The 15,097-nt window shown below is 47.2% G+C and overlaps 2 protein-coding genes across 2 annotated transcripts in view; both read left to right on the plus strand.

Moving 5' to 3' along the window:
- LOC131915701 (rab effector MyRIP-like) overlaps positions 1-12,433 on the plus strand; it is a 95,267-nt gene extending 82,834 nt beyond the window's left edge. The window contains exons 3-4 of the mRNA XM_059269102.1: positions 9,496-9,632; positions 12,339-12,433. Coding sequence (XP_059125085.1) covers positions 9,496-9,632; positions 12,339-12,433 — 232 coding nt within the window. The remainder of the gene's footprint in view (positions 1-9,495; positions 9,633-12,338) is intronic.
- The window catches only part of LOC131914549 (rab effector MyRIP-like), a 63,935-nt gene continuing 58,336 nt past the window's right edge, over positions 9,499-15,097 (plus strand). Inside the window, exons 1-2 of the mRNA XM_059267182.1 lie at positions 9,499-9,632; positions 12,339-12,419. The gene's annotated coding sequence lies outside the window, so the exon portion shown is untranslated. The remainder of the gene's footprint in view (positions 9,633-12,338; positions 12,420-15,097) is intronic.

Raw genomic sequence — 15,097 nt, forward strand, 5'->3', positions numbered from 1 at the left:
CTCATTCAAACCACACACTCACCTCAGATGGAGATCAAAGGAGTAGGAGCCATATGTGAGTGGAGAGTTAAAATTTTAATCCTATGAGCTGTTAGTAATTTCTTGAGGGGTCAGAGAGATGGTTCAGCTGACAAAGCATGTGCCATGCAAGCATGAAGGCTTGAGTTTCAATGCCCAAGCACCCACATAAAAGCTGGGTGCAGAGCATGTGCCTGTAGCCCCAGCACTGGGGAGGTAGAGGCAGGCAGATCCCCAGCTCTTGTTGGCCAGCACTCTAGCTGAATGGTGAGCTCAAGTTCACTGAGATACCCTGTCTCAAAAAATGTGGAGAGCAAGTGAGGAAGGCACCCAGAATTGACCTCTGGCACACACACACACACACACACACACATACACACACATACACACATATACATATATACACACAAACATACACACACATACATACACATACAGACACACATGCACACACACACACACACACATCTTATTTATTTATTTATTTATTTATTATTTATTAAAATTACCAGACAAAAAGAGAGCTGACCTTCACCAATGACCAGTGGTAACCCTTGTTTTTACAAAACAATTCCTGTCTCTGTTTTATGTTTTTGTTTGGACTAAAAGGAACTTCCTCAGTGGCAGGCAGGTGACAGACAGTCGGTGAGTGGCGGATAACTCAGCACAGCCCCAGCACCCCCGATCTAAGCATTTTACTGTGAATGCACAGTGAAGTCTTCATGATGGCTGTCCCTGCTTGTTTGCTGGGCAGCTCCTGCTTTCTCGTTTGCACAGTGGTGCAGTGAGAGATTTGACCAGTAAGAGCGGTGATCAAGCCAGCTTCTTCCAGCAGTCAGCCAGGGCTTCCTGCTGTTGTTAGTTAACTTTGGATGAATGAAGGAAGCACACTTTTAATGCAAATCTGGAGATTCTCTCAGAGCAAATCAGGCACACGTCAGCATCTTAGGACCACGGGGAGCCATTGCCAGTACCATTCCTCCGTGTCCCTGGAGATGGGATGGGAATGTACTCTGAAGATAAAGGTATGAGATGTCGGGAGAAAAATCAGTGTTGTCAAGGCCACACGAGGGAAGAGGAGGGTGTGCGCTGCCTGGTTTTGCTTGTAACCTCTGAGGATCACACTCATTAGCAGGAGGCTGCACGCTCTCCTGCATGAGCCACCTTGGCTCAAGAGTATAAATTGCTGCAGCTAAACCAAGAGCATCCGATTTCCAGATCTACGTGACTAAATCTGGTTACTTCAGGTTCCTTCTGGCAGATAAAGAGTAAGTGCTGCTCTGCTGTATATATTATGATGGAATAATATTCAATTTTGTGCAGATTCTTGATTTTCTTTATCTATTCATCCATTGATTGACATCTCATTTGATTCCAAATCTTGACTGTGATCAATTGTGCTGCAGTAAACATGGGCATTTGGGCATCTTTTGATTTGCTGATTATATCCTTTAGAATAACATCATGGGACTTCTGCACCACATGGTGGTTCTATTTTAGATTTTTGAGGGACTTTCATACACTGCCCTATAGCATCTGTATTAATTTACATTCTTATCATGAGTCTATAAGAATTTCCCTTTTGCTGGGCGGTGGTGGCACACGCCTTTAATCCCAGCACCCAGGAAGCAAAGGCAGGCAGATCTCTGTTAGTTCGAGGCCAGCCTGGTCTACAGAGCGAGTTCCAGGACAGGCTCCAAAGGTACACAGAGAAACCCTGCCTTGAAAAAACGAAGCGGGAAAAAAAAAAAGAACCCCCATTTCTCTGCTTTCTTCTCAGCATTTTTATCTTTCCATTTAATTTAATTTATTATTATTGTGGGTGGATGGATGCATGTTACAACATCACGTGGAGGTCAGAGAACAACTTCGTGAAGCTGGTTCTCTCCCCCCACCATGTGGGTGTTGCAGATTGACTTCAGGTCCTCATGCCTGACAGCAAGCACCTCTATCCACTGAGCCATCCTACCAGGCCAGCATTTTTTTTATTCCAGCCATTCTAACCTGGTGAAAGTATTTCTAACTGTGATTTTGATTTGCATTCCCTTGCCCATAAGGGTACTGTTGGGTGCTTTCTCATATACTTGTCAGGTGTTTTTATAAAATTTTCTGACAAATCAAAAAATTTGTCCATTTTTGCTTAAATTTTTTTTCTTTTTTAGTTTTCATACTCTCTGGGTCTTAAAGGCTCATTGGGTGTTTATAGCCATTTCCTCCCCTCAGGTCTTCCTACTTTGCCAGTTGTCACCTTGGTGTGCAGAAGTTTAATTCCATTGACCTATTTTTGCCGTGTGTGTGTGTGTGTGTGTGTGTGTGTGTGTGTGTATCTTATTTTAAAAATTGTTGCCTTCATCACAGTGTCTTGAAATGACTCCTCTGTTTTTTAGAGTATTCATCATTTTGGGTTATTTCCTTTGGCATTTGATCATTTCCTTTGGCAGTTTCATGGACTGAAAGATAAGGGCTTCATTTCAGTCTTGCATGCATGGACGCCCAGCATGGACGCCCAGCACTGTCCTTTCTCTGGTGTGTTTCTGATGCCTTTGTTAGAGGTGGTTGGCTGCAGGGAACAGGCGGGTCCAATTCCAGTTTCTCTGTTCTGTTCCATTGCCTTGAATTATGGGTTTTAGCCATCTCATTGGGGTATGATTGCTTTGTACTATCAGTGTCTCTCTTACTGTATCATAGCCGAGGGGCCCTGAGAAGAGGCCTTTCCCAAATCTTATAACTGGCTGGAGTTCTGAGTACCATCCTGCTTCTTCAAGGGACCACACCAGGAGTTCCAGGCAGTTCCTCCATATCTCGGGATGCATTTGTTGCTTTTGAAAAGTATATTATATTTTGTGTGCATGTGGGGGTGCATATGAGTCCCTGCACTCATGCCATGGTGCACATGTGAGGTCATAGGACATGTATGAGTCTTTCCTCTCCCTCTAGCGTGTGGATTCTGGAGAGTGAATCAGGGCATCAGGCTTGGCAGCAAGTGCCTGTACCCTCTGAGGGTGACCGCTCACTGGCTAGCATCGGTCGACAGGTGCTTTATTGTGTCCTTGTGGACTTTGGATGAGCCACACATCTCTGCCTGGCTAACTTCCTTTCAGTTCCATATACAGTCAAGTCAGTGCAGGGGCTGAGGACACAGGCTCTGGAGCCCCAACGTGGGGCCTACAACCCTTTTTTGCCTCCTACTAATATCCTCATACATATACTGTGGGATGCCTAGTGTGTCCTCTGGGGAAGGAGAAGGATGAACTTCCCATGAGACTCTTTTTAACTAAAAAGTTAAGCTTACACTGCTTAGAGGCTTGTCTGACACTCAGGGAGTGCAGGGTGCATCGTACCCATTATACATGTGGCCCATGGAGACCTGGGACTGGGGGCCAGATGTGGCAGTGCTCACAGTTCAGGCTCTCAGGAGACCTGGGACTGGAGGCCAGATGTGGCAGTGCTCACAGCTCAGGCTCTCAGGAGACCTGGGACTGGAGGCCAGATGTGGCAGTGCTCACAGCTCAGGCTCTCAGGAGACCTGGGACTGGAGGCCAGATGTGGCAGTGCTCACAGCTCAGGCTCTCAGGAGACCTGGGACTGGAGGCCAGATGTGGCAGTGCTCACAGCTCAGGCTCTCAGGAGACCTGGGACTGGAGGCCAGATGTGGCAGTACTCACAGCTCAGGCTCTCAGGAGACCTGGGACTGGAGGCCAGATGTGGCAGTGCTCACAGCTCAGGCTCTCAGGAGACCTGAGACTGGGGGCCAGATGTGGCAGTGCTCACAGCTCAGGCTCTCAGGAGACCTGGGACTGGAGGCCAGATGTGGCAGTGCTCACAGCTCAGGCTCTCAGGAGACCTGGGACTGGAGGCCAGATGTGGCAGTACTCACAGCTCAGGCTTCCACTCACCAGCTGCCTCTCTTCAGCCTTAGTTTCTTAGCCAACTACCCCATGATGGTGAATATTGATTGTCACCTTGACAGGATTCCAGAATCATTACCCTCTGGGCATGTCTGTGAGCAAGGTTTTAGATCTGGTTGAGGCGGGAAGGACCATCCTAACTCTAACTGTGGGTGGTACTATTCCATGGGCTGGGATCCTAGACCAAGTAAAAAGGAACAAGTAAATTGAGCTCCTGCATTCATCTCTCTCTGCTTCCTGACTATGGGTACAGTGTATCCAGCTGCCTTAAGCACCTGTGACTGTGGATACAGTGTGTCCAACTGCCTTAAGCGTCTGTGACTATGGATACAGTGTGTCCAGCTGCCTTAAGCGTCTGTGACTGGGGATACAATGTGTCCAGCTGCCTTAAGTGCCTGTGACTATGGATACAGTGTATCCAGCTGCCTTAAGTGCCTGTGACTATGGTGTAGCATGAATTTTAAAAGTTCTTATTAATAAAATCAAACCTGAGGCCAGTTATTAGGGTGATGCTGGAAGGTCAGAGAAACAGAACCAGCCACAGCTAACCTCACCTGGCCAACTTCTCAGCTGATCTTGTTTCCTCAGACTGGAAGCTTCTGTGTCCTCATCTCAATGGCTCTCAGCTGAACTGTGCTCGAAACCTAAAAGCTTAACCAGCCAAATGCTTCTAGTTTCTGGTCTCCACACCTTATATATCTTTCTGTTTTTGCCATCACTCCCTGGGATTAAAGGCTGGCTTTCTGGGATTAAAGATGTGAGTCACCATGCTTGGCTGTATCCTTGAACAGATGGATTTCTGCCTCTGGAATGCTCTACCACTGCCTAACTTCTATGTTTAATATTGTGGTTGTTCTGTCTCTGACCCCAGATAAGTTTATTAGCATGCACAATATTTTTGGGAATACAATACCACACGATGGATGCAGTGTATCCAGCTGCCTTAAGCATCTGTGACTGGATACAGTGTATCCAGCTGCCTTAAGGGTCTGTGACTGTGGATACAGTGTATCCAGCTGCCTTAAGCACCTATGACTGTGGATACAGTATGTCCAGCTGCCATAAGTGCCTGTGACTGGGGATACAGTGTGTCCAGCTGCCTTAAGTACCTGTGACCACACCTTCCCTTCCATCATGGTCTGTACCCTTGAATTGAGAGCCAAAATAGCCCTTCCTTCCTAAGTCTGCCTTCCCAAGATGTTGTCACAGCAGCTAGAGGAGTTTGGTTTTGTCAGGCTTTGGATGTAACTGATAGTGTGGTGCTGATAGTGAGAAACAGCGGCAGTTAGGGGGCTTGTAGAGGAGAGGCCGTGGGTCAGCCACAGGCATCCTTGCTTCTAGCCCCGACTTTCCTTCCCTCTTGCTCTTTGTTGGCTCCCACTTCTTCACCTTAGCAAGCTGCTTCACATTAATAGCAATTGTCACCTATCAACCGAGCGTGACACGTCAGGCCTCCTAGCCACGTACGTCTGCAGATTCTCAGTGACACACTCAGGGGTCCCAGCACGCAAGCTGTTCTTTTCCATTTAGAGTCTGTTCATCTTTTAAGTTTGCAAACCTGAGTGCTCTGACATGGTGCTTCAGAGCTCTCTCATTGTCAGGGCTGTAGCAATCTTCCTTTGCAAATACAGCAGTGACAGAAACACCCAAGTGACAAGCTGCTGGTTGCCCACAGACAGTTCCCTCTAAATCAGCCATGTTGTCATCTTCTGGGCTCTTCAGGGTCTGTCAAACTATCTTCTGCCTCAGCAAACCTCAAAGTGCTATCCATGGACCAGCAGCCCCATCTCATCTGGGAAGTGTTGAAGGCCAAAGTGATATTCAAAAGCCTCACTCAGACCTACTGAGCAAGGATGCTGTCAGGGAGGGGCCCAGCAAGTGGAAGTCAGCCAGCCTTGGGGTAGCACAGTGGATTGCCTTTCACAACTACCAAATGCCAAGAAACACATTAATCAAGAAGACTAACTCTTTAGTTAGGCTGAAATGTAAGAAGCCTGACTGTGCTAGTGCGTGCTTGTAAACTTAGATAGAACTCAGGAGGTGGAGGCAGGAGAATCTCAAGTTCCAGATTAGCCTGGGCTGCATAATAAGATCGTGTTTTGGAAAAAAGTGAAGGACAATGTAAGACTTGAATGTTATTTTCCTGTGGAGTCTGTTTTTAGCATTTATTTAATGATTATATCCACATCCTTTCAAAGAGTGAGAAGGGGCTTTGGATATAACAGTTTGGAGGCTGATGATAAATAACATGTTCTGAAGAGTCACCTAGGATGGGGTACTGTGCCAGCTGACACCCAGAATTATGTCACATCATCGTTATAAACCTGATGCATATTTATTATTTTCATTGTAAGGGCTTGTGGTGGTTTGAATGGAAATGGCCCACATAGGCTCATATATAGTTCCCAGTTGATAAACTGTTTGAGAACGTTTAGGAGGTGTGGCCTTGCTGGAGTGGGTATGGCCTTGTTGGGGTAGGTATGTCACTGGAGTGGGCTTTGCAGCTTCAAAAGCCCATGCCAGGCACAGTGTCTGTCTGTCTGTCCCCACCCCACCCCCCACTGCCTGTTGCCTGTGGATCAGTATATAAAGCTCTTATCTACTGCTCCAGCACTATGCCTGTCTGTTCTCTGCCATGGTGATCATGGACTAACTCTCTAAAACTCTAAGCAAGCCCTGAAATTAAATGCTTTCTTCTGTAAGTTGCCTTGGTCATGGCGTCTCCTCACATCGATAGAACAGTGATGAAGACAGGGCTCAAGAGAAGATTTTGTTGTTTAGGTTTTGATTTGTGTTTTGGGAACTGTGTCATTAAGCCTTTGAGTTTCTTGCAAGGACACTGTATCCAGGGAACTGCTGAGAAATAATCATTCCAGAATAGGGTTGAGTGGGTGTGGGAGCAGGGCCATCTCTGGGGCTTCTCCTCAATACTGAGCCAATTGTGTGAGCTACTGTCTGCAGATAACAGCCCAGCTAGGGAGTTCTGGGCTCCTCAGGCCGCTGCTGGCAGAAGAAGCAGGCACAGTGGCTTCGAGGGGAAACTGTGGCCACACACTAGCATCCGGAACTGATGTCAATCCTGGGGCTTTGGGGCCTCAATGAATAGGCCAAAGGCCTTCTAACTAGCTCTTAACAGTGTCCACATAGGAGAAGAGCAACTTTTTTTTCTTTTTTCTTTTTCTTTTTCTTTTCCGCCACACCTATCTTTACCTCTAATTCTGTAGAAGAAAAAAAACCTTACCATTTCTTGGTTCTTATTGTATCCAAAGTCTGTAGTTGGTTTATCAGCATATTAGTTCAGTCCATGTGCCTCATAAAATTCAGCTCCATATTTACCCTTGTCTCCACTAAGTAAGGGAGAGGAGACCCTGAGAAATCACTGACTCTTGGTCACATGGGCAGCAAAGGCCAAAATGCAGCCCAATAGCTAGCTAGTCACATTCTAGGGGAACAGTAGCTCTTCTTCAGCAGTGCAAAGGGATCCCCAGAGATGTTTCCTTTCTTTCCTGGGGGGCAAATCCTTCACATGCCAGCAGACTTCAGTCTCTATTCAGTTCCACTTATATAAAACTGCCTTCTTAGTGGTGTGTGATGAAGGCAACCTTGAGTTTGGACGTGGGTCTTAAGTGTGGCATTCTTTAGTTTTCCCAGAGAAGCAATGCCAATATAACGCCACCATCATGGGGTCATTTGGTGAACCTGGCTGAGTGTAAAGAAGGAATGTGTGGCCATAGTATTTTGATATGTTGTTTTTTTTATAACTATTGCACCTGCATTTGAGAGTTTGGTTTTAATTATTTTGTTCATCTTTATAACTATGTGTTACCCAGTCTGGCTCATTTTCCCTAGAAAGATGGGACGGAATGAGAAGAGTTATTAGCTCTTGTGGTCAAAGTTTAAAACAAGATAATCGTTCCACTTTTTAAAACATCCCAGTAAATTTTGCTAGGTCCCTGGTCACCGGGCTGTGATGTCCTGCGGAGAACTTTGCTAAAACATAAATTTTAACCCAACAAGGCTGACAGGATAGTTCATGACAAGGTTGTGAGTCCACACCGAGCTTCCAGGGGACGCCCATGCTAGTGGCCACTAGCTCCATCTGGGAAGCTGAGAGATTTGCAGGACTGGATTTGAAGGAAGCCCCGCCTTGCTGGATTACATTTCTCTGCCAGACCTCTGGGTGGAGTAAGTGCTGAGGGCCCCAAGACCAGCCCCACCCAGAGCAGGGAAACTCTGGGGCTTCCTTATGCAAGGTGCCCTTGTCTTGTTGGAGTGGGGATCTGGGGTGCCTGGCTTCCCCAATAACAGCTAGGACCTGAGCAGAATTGTGTGCAGGCAGCTTCCACCTCCCCACAAGTGTGCCGTTTAAATCCCCTCTACCAGTCTGGCATTCCTAGGTGAGGCTATAACGAGATTCTAATTATTTCAGTATTGTTCTTCAGCTAGAGTTAGGAGTCTAGTCCATCTTGGAGTGAAAACACACGATGTTTACCAGCTGAGCCATGCCCTGTAAACAGAAATTAGAAAAGTGCTCTCACATCTAGCTCACTGAAGAGCTTAACAATTGCTGTGTACTGCTCAGTGGTGGGTTTTTAAAGGGAAACGATGTGGTTACCTTAGCTTTCCTTCTGATTCTTTGCTTCATGGGGCTTCCTGTTGCTTCAGCTTTGAATTCAGCAAAAGGCCTAATGCAGTAAGAACACTGGGGCTTCTGCTGATGAGGCACCAACCCAAGGATGCTGTCTACACACAGACTACGAGTTTGTTCGTTCCTCGGTTGAATTTGGATTTTTTCTTTTAATTTGGAAATCTTTATAGTCTTTTTTTTTCTTTTGAACTTTCCAAAGGGAGTGTGTATTTTCACATTCATAATAAGAAAGGTATCAAAAGCTCTTCCTCAAACGGAAGGGCTTTAGAATCAGCTCTTACCAGACATGAGGGAGTCTCCCGTCAGTGCCTGCACCACCACAGCCGCCTTGCTCACCAGAAAATAGCTTCCCCATGGTGCTTCACGCTGGTTGAGAAAGCCTCTTGAGCCTTTTGCCAGCTCATTGGTTCTTTTTATTTCTCTAAGCTGGGTTAAAAGTGCTGATAATGTGGTAAGAGTATCAACTATAAAGCCCACTGTTGAGCAGATGTTTCTGTGAGTTAGCTCTCCTGTAGTAAGAAACCACACAGAGTTTAGTGAGTTAAAATAGCAATCACGTGCTGGCTCACTGGGTAGACTCAGATGGGTCTGGCTTCTCAACCAGGAGCCCCTGGGCATCTCTGGCCAACTGGTGGCTGATAACCTCACTCACCTCTCTGGGGCTTGGCCCGCCAAAGGTCTCCGTCAGAGAAGGCCAGCTTGGGTCCAAACACGTGGTGACAGGTAGCAGGGTCCCCAAAGCATCCAGTGAGGAGCCTGCAGGCTCAGGGCTCAGCCTCACGATACTGCTCTCCACAGCCAGAGGCAGTGGCCAGGCCAGGCCAGTTTCTAGAGGGTTGAGGCACAAATGCCACCTCTTTGCCGAGGGGGCTGCCAAGCGTTGTAGCTGTTCAGCAGTTCTACCTCTTGCTCATCTCACAGGCTTCTGAGGACGCAGTCTCTGGAATGGTTCTACAGCAACGTGAAGAGCCGCTTCAAGCATTTTGGCAGCGCCAAGGTCCTGAAGAACCTGTACAGGAAGCACCGTCTGGAGAGCGGCGCCTGCTTTGACATCCTAGGTACCCGACTGCCTGCTGCTCTGGGAAATGTTGGTGGCTGGGAATGAGAGCAGAAGGCTGAGCTTGGAGACCCTGTTCTTGGGGGTGCAGAGTCTTTGTAGGGACAGAGAAACTTGTTTAAATAGCGGGTTCTGGGAAGAGGGCAGGTCGCAGGGAGTGTCAAGTTTTAACTCGGGGTTTCGTTTTTATGTGTCCATGTCTATGTGAAGGCATACGTGTATAGGTGTGCAAGCACATGTGTGTACATGCATGTGAAGGCCAGAGGTAGGCTTCTAATATCATTCCTTAAGAGTCATCTACCTTGTTTTTTGAGACAGGGTCCTTCATAGGCCAGGAACTCACCATGTAGGCCTGGTTGGCTGGCCAGGGAGACCCAGAGACCCTCTTGTTTCTGCCTCACTCCACTCTCCCCAGCCCCTAGTGTTGGGATTAAAGGCACGTGCCACTGTGCTCAGCTTTTCCTGCTAGGAATGGAACTCAAGTCCTCAGCAAACCCTTTACCAGGTCGTCTCTCCAGCCCCAGCTCATGGGCTTTGAACATCCCTACAGGACTAGACATGTTGAAAGCTTAGAAGACCAGTCTACTTCAGCAAACTGTAGGTGTTTCAATTGTGGAATCTTAGAAATCATCTGTGTGTGCATGCACCTGCGCACACATACGTGCGAGACCAGAGGAAGACATCACGTTCCCTGCTCTATCCCTCTCTTACTCCCTTGAGACAGGATCTCTCACTGACCTGGAACTAGTCTGGAACTAGCCAGCAAGCCCCATCAGTTCTCCTGTCTCCATTTCCCACAGCACTGGAGTCACAAGCATGCAAGACCACACCCAGCTTCTTAAACTGATCCTGGGGATTTGAACTTGGATTCTCATGCTATGCAGCAGTGCTCTGACCACTGAGCCGCCTTCCCAGGCCCGAGAAACCATTATTAACCGTCCTCCCCTGATGACAAAACATCAGAAAGTTGTTTCCACACGGAGATGGTGCCAGGTCTATATCCCGGGAGTGTGCACAGCCATATTCTGGGTTCTGTTTACCAGACTCAGAATCCGGCGTCCTAGAAAAGACACAAGAGTGTTGGTGTCCTCCTGGGAAGTCCAAAGGGCAAACGTCACCTTCATGTGTTCAGACAGGACAACCAAGTTACTGGGAATGAGAAATCCCACTCTTTGGTCCTCTGAAGATGGCCAGGAGGATAGCGCGGTTGTCAAGCCTGTGAACAGCGTGCTTCCATAAGGAAGCTGTGTTTTTCTGCTGGAGTAGCTCTGTTCACCACTGCTGACACGGGTAAATGCCTTTTATCCACGAGAACCAGGGAAAGAAAAAACCTTTGTCCATCTCATTTGCAGCTTTTTACCATCGTTATTTCCCCTTGTCGTGTTCTCAATGAAGTTTTCGGTCGTGTCTTATCTAAAAATAGACGTTACATTTGAGAGTTGTCAGGGCCTTTTGTGGTCCCAGTTAGACCCTTCCAAGCTTCGCAGGAAGCTGTGTTTCACTGAGAGAAGCAGCAGCAGCTGGACAAGACCAAATACAGTGGCTTACCTCGCTTTTTCTCAGCTTGCGTTACATGGATGCTTCAACAGTACACAAGGGTAACAGTTAAACCATTAGTTCTGGGGCAACTGCTCGGATGGCTGCTATGGCCCCCATCTAAAGAGGAGTGAGGTGCCACCTCACACAGCAGGGCACCATCCAAGTGCCTGTTTTTCTGGTAGGGAGGTCAAGGGCCAAAGAGGCTTGTGACTTGCTGAAGGTGACGTCACAGGTAATGTGCAGGTCCACAGATTGGCCTCCCATTCCTGTCTTTATCCCGCTTGCTCTGCCTTTCCCCAGCACTAGCTCTGAGAAGTCTTAGTCTAGCAGAGACTGCAGTATCAGAATACACAAGACTGGGCAACTTAGGAACTGTAGAAGCCTCTTTAGCTAGTTGGAAAGACTGGAAAAACCTCTCTCTCTCTCTCTCTCTCTCTCTCTCTCTCTCTCTCTCTCTCTCTCTCTCTCCCCTCCCTCCTTCCTTCCTTCCCTCCCTCCCTCCTTCCCGTGTGTGTGTGTGTGTGTGTGTGTGTGTGTGTGTGTGTGCGCGCGTGCGCACACGAGTGTAGTGCCTACAGAGTCCAGAAGAAGGCACTGGATCCCTTGGAGCTGGAGTTACAGATGATTGTGAACCTCCCGATGTGGGTGCTGGGAACTGAACTTGGGTCCTCTAGGAGAGCAGTAAAGCTTTCTTAGTCATGGATCCATCTCTCCAGCCCCTTGGCAAAAACCTTCTTGCTGTGTTATCCAGGGTGGAAGGTAAAAAGTCAGGCCACACGTGAAAGACCAAGAAAGGAAGAGGGGTCACTCACAATAAGCCTACTCTTGAATAACTGCACTTCCAAGATAACATTAACTCACTGATATGGGGGTGGGTTCTTCCAGTACCGTCAGGTTGAGGGTCAAAGTTCATTGTGAGTTTGGAAAGAAAATATATTCAAGCCATAGCCGCAGATACTGGAAGGAAGTTATGGTAAAGTTGCACTAAAAACCATTGTGCAGATAGAGAAACATCGGGTCAAAGACTGGATCGTTGTAGCATTTAGTGATCCCATCAAACCCACTTGCAAGGCAGGCTTCATCAACATGGGTAATGCACTAGCTCCATGGCTCAAGCGCATCCTTGTTCATCAGAGACCTTTCATGGCTGTGTTCTGCTCTCCTCTAGGAGGAGGATTGTTTGAACCAAATCTGGAGAATGAAGGGAGCATCTCGGGCAGTGACTCCGCGTTCTACAGGCAGTTGGAAGGTACGGCTGCTTGACTGACAGCTGCTGGGATGGTGGAGTTCTGGAAAGGCTGTTGGATCGACTAGTGATCATAGCCGTGTTGTGGCTGACCAGCGAGAGCTCTGGAACTGGAAGATAATAATCAAGCCAGGAACATATGCTTCCTGTGTGAGACTATTCCTGTAATTTACTAATGTCTATATTTTATACCAACACCCTCCTCCAAGAATGATAGCATGGCATCTAAAGCCTTTCTGGGACTTGGTAACCATCCCCATCACACACATCTCCAGTTGAATGCCTAGTCTGTCCACTATCTTGAAAAATACCTGAGTTCATGGACTCAGCCTGTCTACCAGGGCATCACTAAAAACCAGCCCAGAACCTAGTGCAGTGGGGTTATTCAGTCATGGTTGCTGAGAATGTATAGACCTGTTCTGTGAAAATGCAGTGGTGGGTAAAATATGACTAAAGTACCTTGTAGACGTGCCACAACAAACTCTAGTATTTTGTACTATTAATATATACTACTAATAAAATAATACATCAGGGCTGGTGAGATGGCTCGGCACTGGGTAATGATGCCCGCAGCCAAGCCTGATGACCTGAGTTCAATCCTGGGACCACAAGGTAGAAGAAAACTGACTCCCACAAATTGTCCTTTCACGCTACACAAGCACTATGGCACATAGAGACAGACAGACACGTAAACAAAACAGACAGACAGACACGTAAACAAAACACACACACATACACTATGGCACATAGAGACAGACAGACACAGAAAGAAACAAAACACACACACATACACTATGGCACATAGAGACAGACAGACACAGAAAGAGAGAAACAGACAGACAGACACTATGGCACATAGAGACAGACAGACACGTAAACAAAACACACACACATACACTATGGCACATAGAGACAGACAGACACAGAAAGAGAGAAACAGACAGACAGACACTATGGCACATAGAGACAGACAGACACAGAAAGAAACAAAACAGACAGACAGACACAGAAAGAAACAAAACACACACACATACACTATGGCACATAGAGACAGACAGACACAGAAAGAAACAAAACACATACACTACAATTTTAAATATAATCCTTTTTAATATTTTAAAAATAACGTTAGTCCTTTTTCCAGGATGAGTATCCTGGAAAGGCCAGGTGGGAGATAGAGCGCCCATCTCCAGGGAGCCCTGGGTGTGGTGACAACTTTACATTCTCCTCATGGGTTCTCACTGAAACTTACAGGGAAGTGCACTCAGTCAGCCAGACCCATGGTGTGCAGTCAGTCTGTCTGTTGTGACTGTCAGAGCGGACTTGTAGCACACATCCTCTACCTGAGTCACCTTGACCTTGGCTGGGTTTGTTTTAGAGAATTATATTTTCTGAATGCCACATTCTGGCCACATTGGTGCCTTTGGGAATCTAAAGAGCTTGGGTGAGTGAGTAGATATGCTCACACTTTGTCTCATTTCACAAGTAACTTGCAGCAGCTCACAGGAGACTGGCATGTGTAACAACACAGGACTGGATTATAAATGGCATCAGGAGAATAAAATTAAAGGAAAAGAGTGATGCAGCTTGGCTGGGGCAGTCAGTGATGGTGCATACAGGTCTGTAACCCCAGCTGCTCCAGAGGCTGAGGCAGGAGGAATTGAAGGCCAGCATGGCCAATACAGCGAGACTCCAGAGAGGTGGGCGTGGGAAGAAGAGACTGTTCCCACAAATAATAACATGTCCACTAAATGACTATCGCAGGCTCGGTTGGTGAAGTGCTCGCCACACAGTGTGAATTTCTGAGTTCAGTCTCCATCACCCACGTAAAAAGCTAAGTAGAGCAGCGTGCACTTGCTATCCCACTTCCGGAGAGGTGGAGACAGGTGGAGGCTGGTCCTCACTAGCTACCTGTTCCAGTTAAATCAGTGAGTTCAGATGTAGTGAGAGGTCCTGTCTCCAAAAAAAAAAAAAAAAAGTGTGTATAGAGGACAGTTCTGGAAGTCAGCCTCTGACCTCTTTGTGTACACACACACACACACACACACACACACACACACACACACACACACACACACACCCTGCTGTGCTGTCTTTAAAATCCTGTTGTCTTGCCTTCATTTCACTCCTCAGCAGTATTAGATGCCAATAGTGACCCTCTACTGACTCCCTGTGTAACCTTGCACAAATTACCTAGGCAGTGTGAGCATCCCAGATCCACCTGTGCAGTGTGACCACAGGGCACCTCACTGAATTACCATAGTGATTACAGATGTGAACCTCTCAGCGGGGTCCCAGCATGTGCTCTGTTCCGTCTTGTGGTGGTATTGTGTTCCCCAAAATATTGTGTACCCTAATAAACTTATCTGGGGTCAGAGACAGAACAGCCAGTAGATACAAAGGCTAGAAAATGGTGGCACTCACATCTTTAATCCTAGCACTCCAGAGGTAGAAATCCCTCTGGATCTCTGTGAGTTCAAGGCCACATTGGAAATGGCCAGGCATGGTGACACACGCCTTTAATCCCAGAAAGCAGCCTTTAATCCCAGGGAGTGATGGTAGAAAGAAGAAAGGTTTATAAGGCGTGAAGACCAGAAACTAGAAGCATTTGGCCTGGTTAAGCATTTGGCTGAAACAAGACCAGCTGAGAACCCGGCAAGGTGAGGTATCTGTGGCTTGTT

Source organism: Peromyscus eremicus, chromosome 7 (assembly GCF_949786415.1).
Source record: "Peromyscus eremicus chromosome 7, PerEre_H2_v1, whole genome shotgun sequence".
NCBI classification, from domain to species: domain Eukaryota; kingdom Metazoa; phylum Chordata; class Mammalia; order Rodentia; family Cricetidae; genus Peromyscus; species Peromyscus eremicus.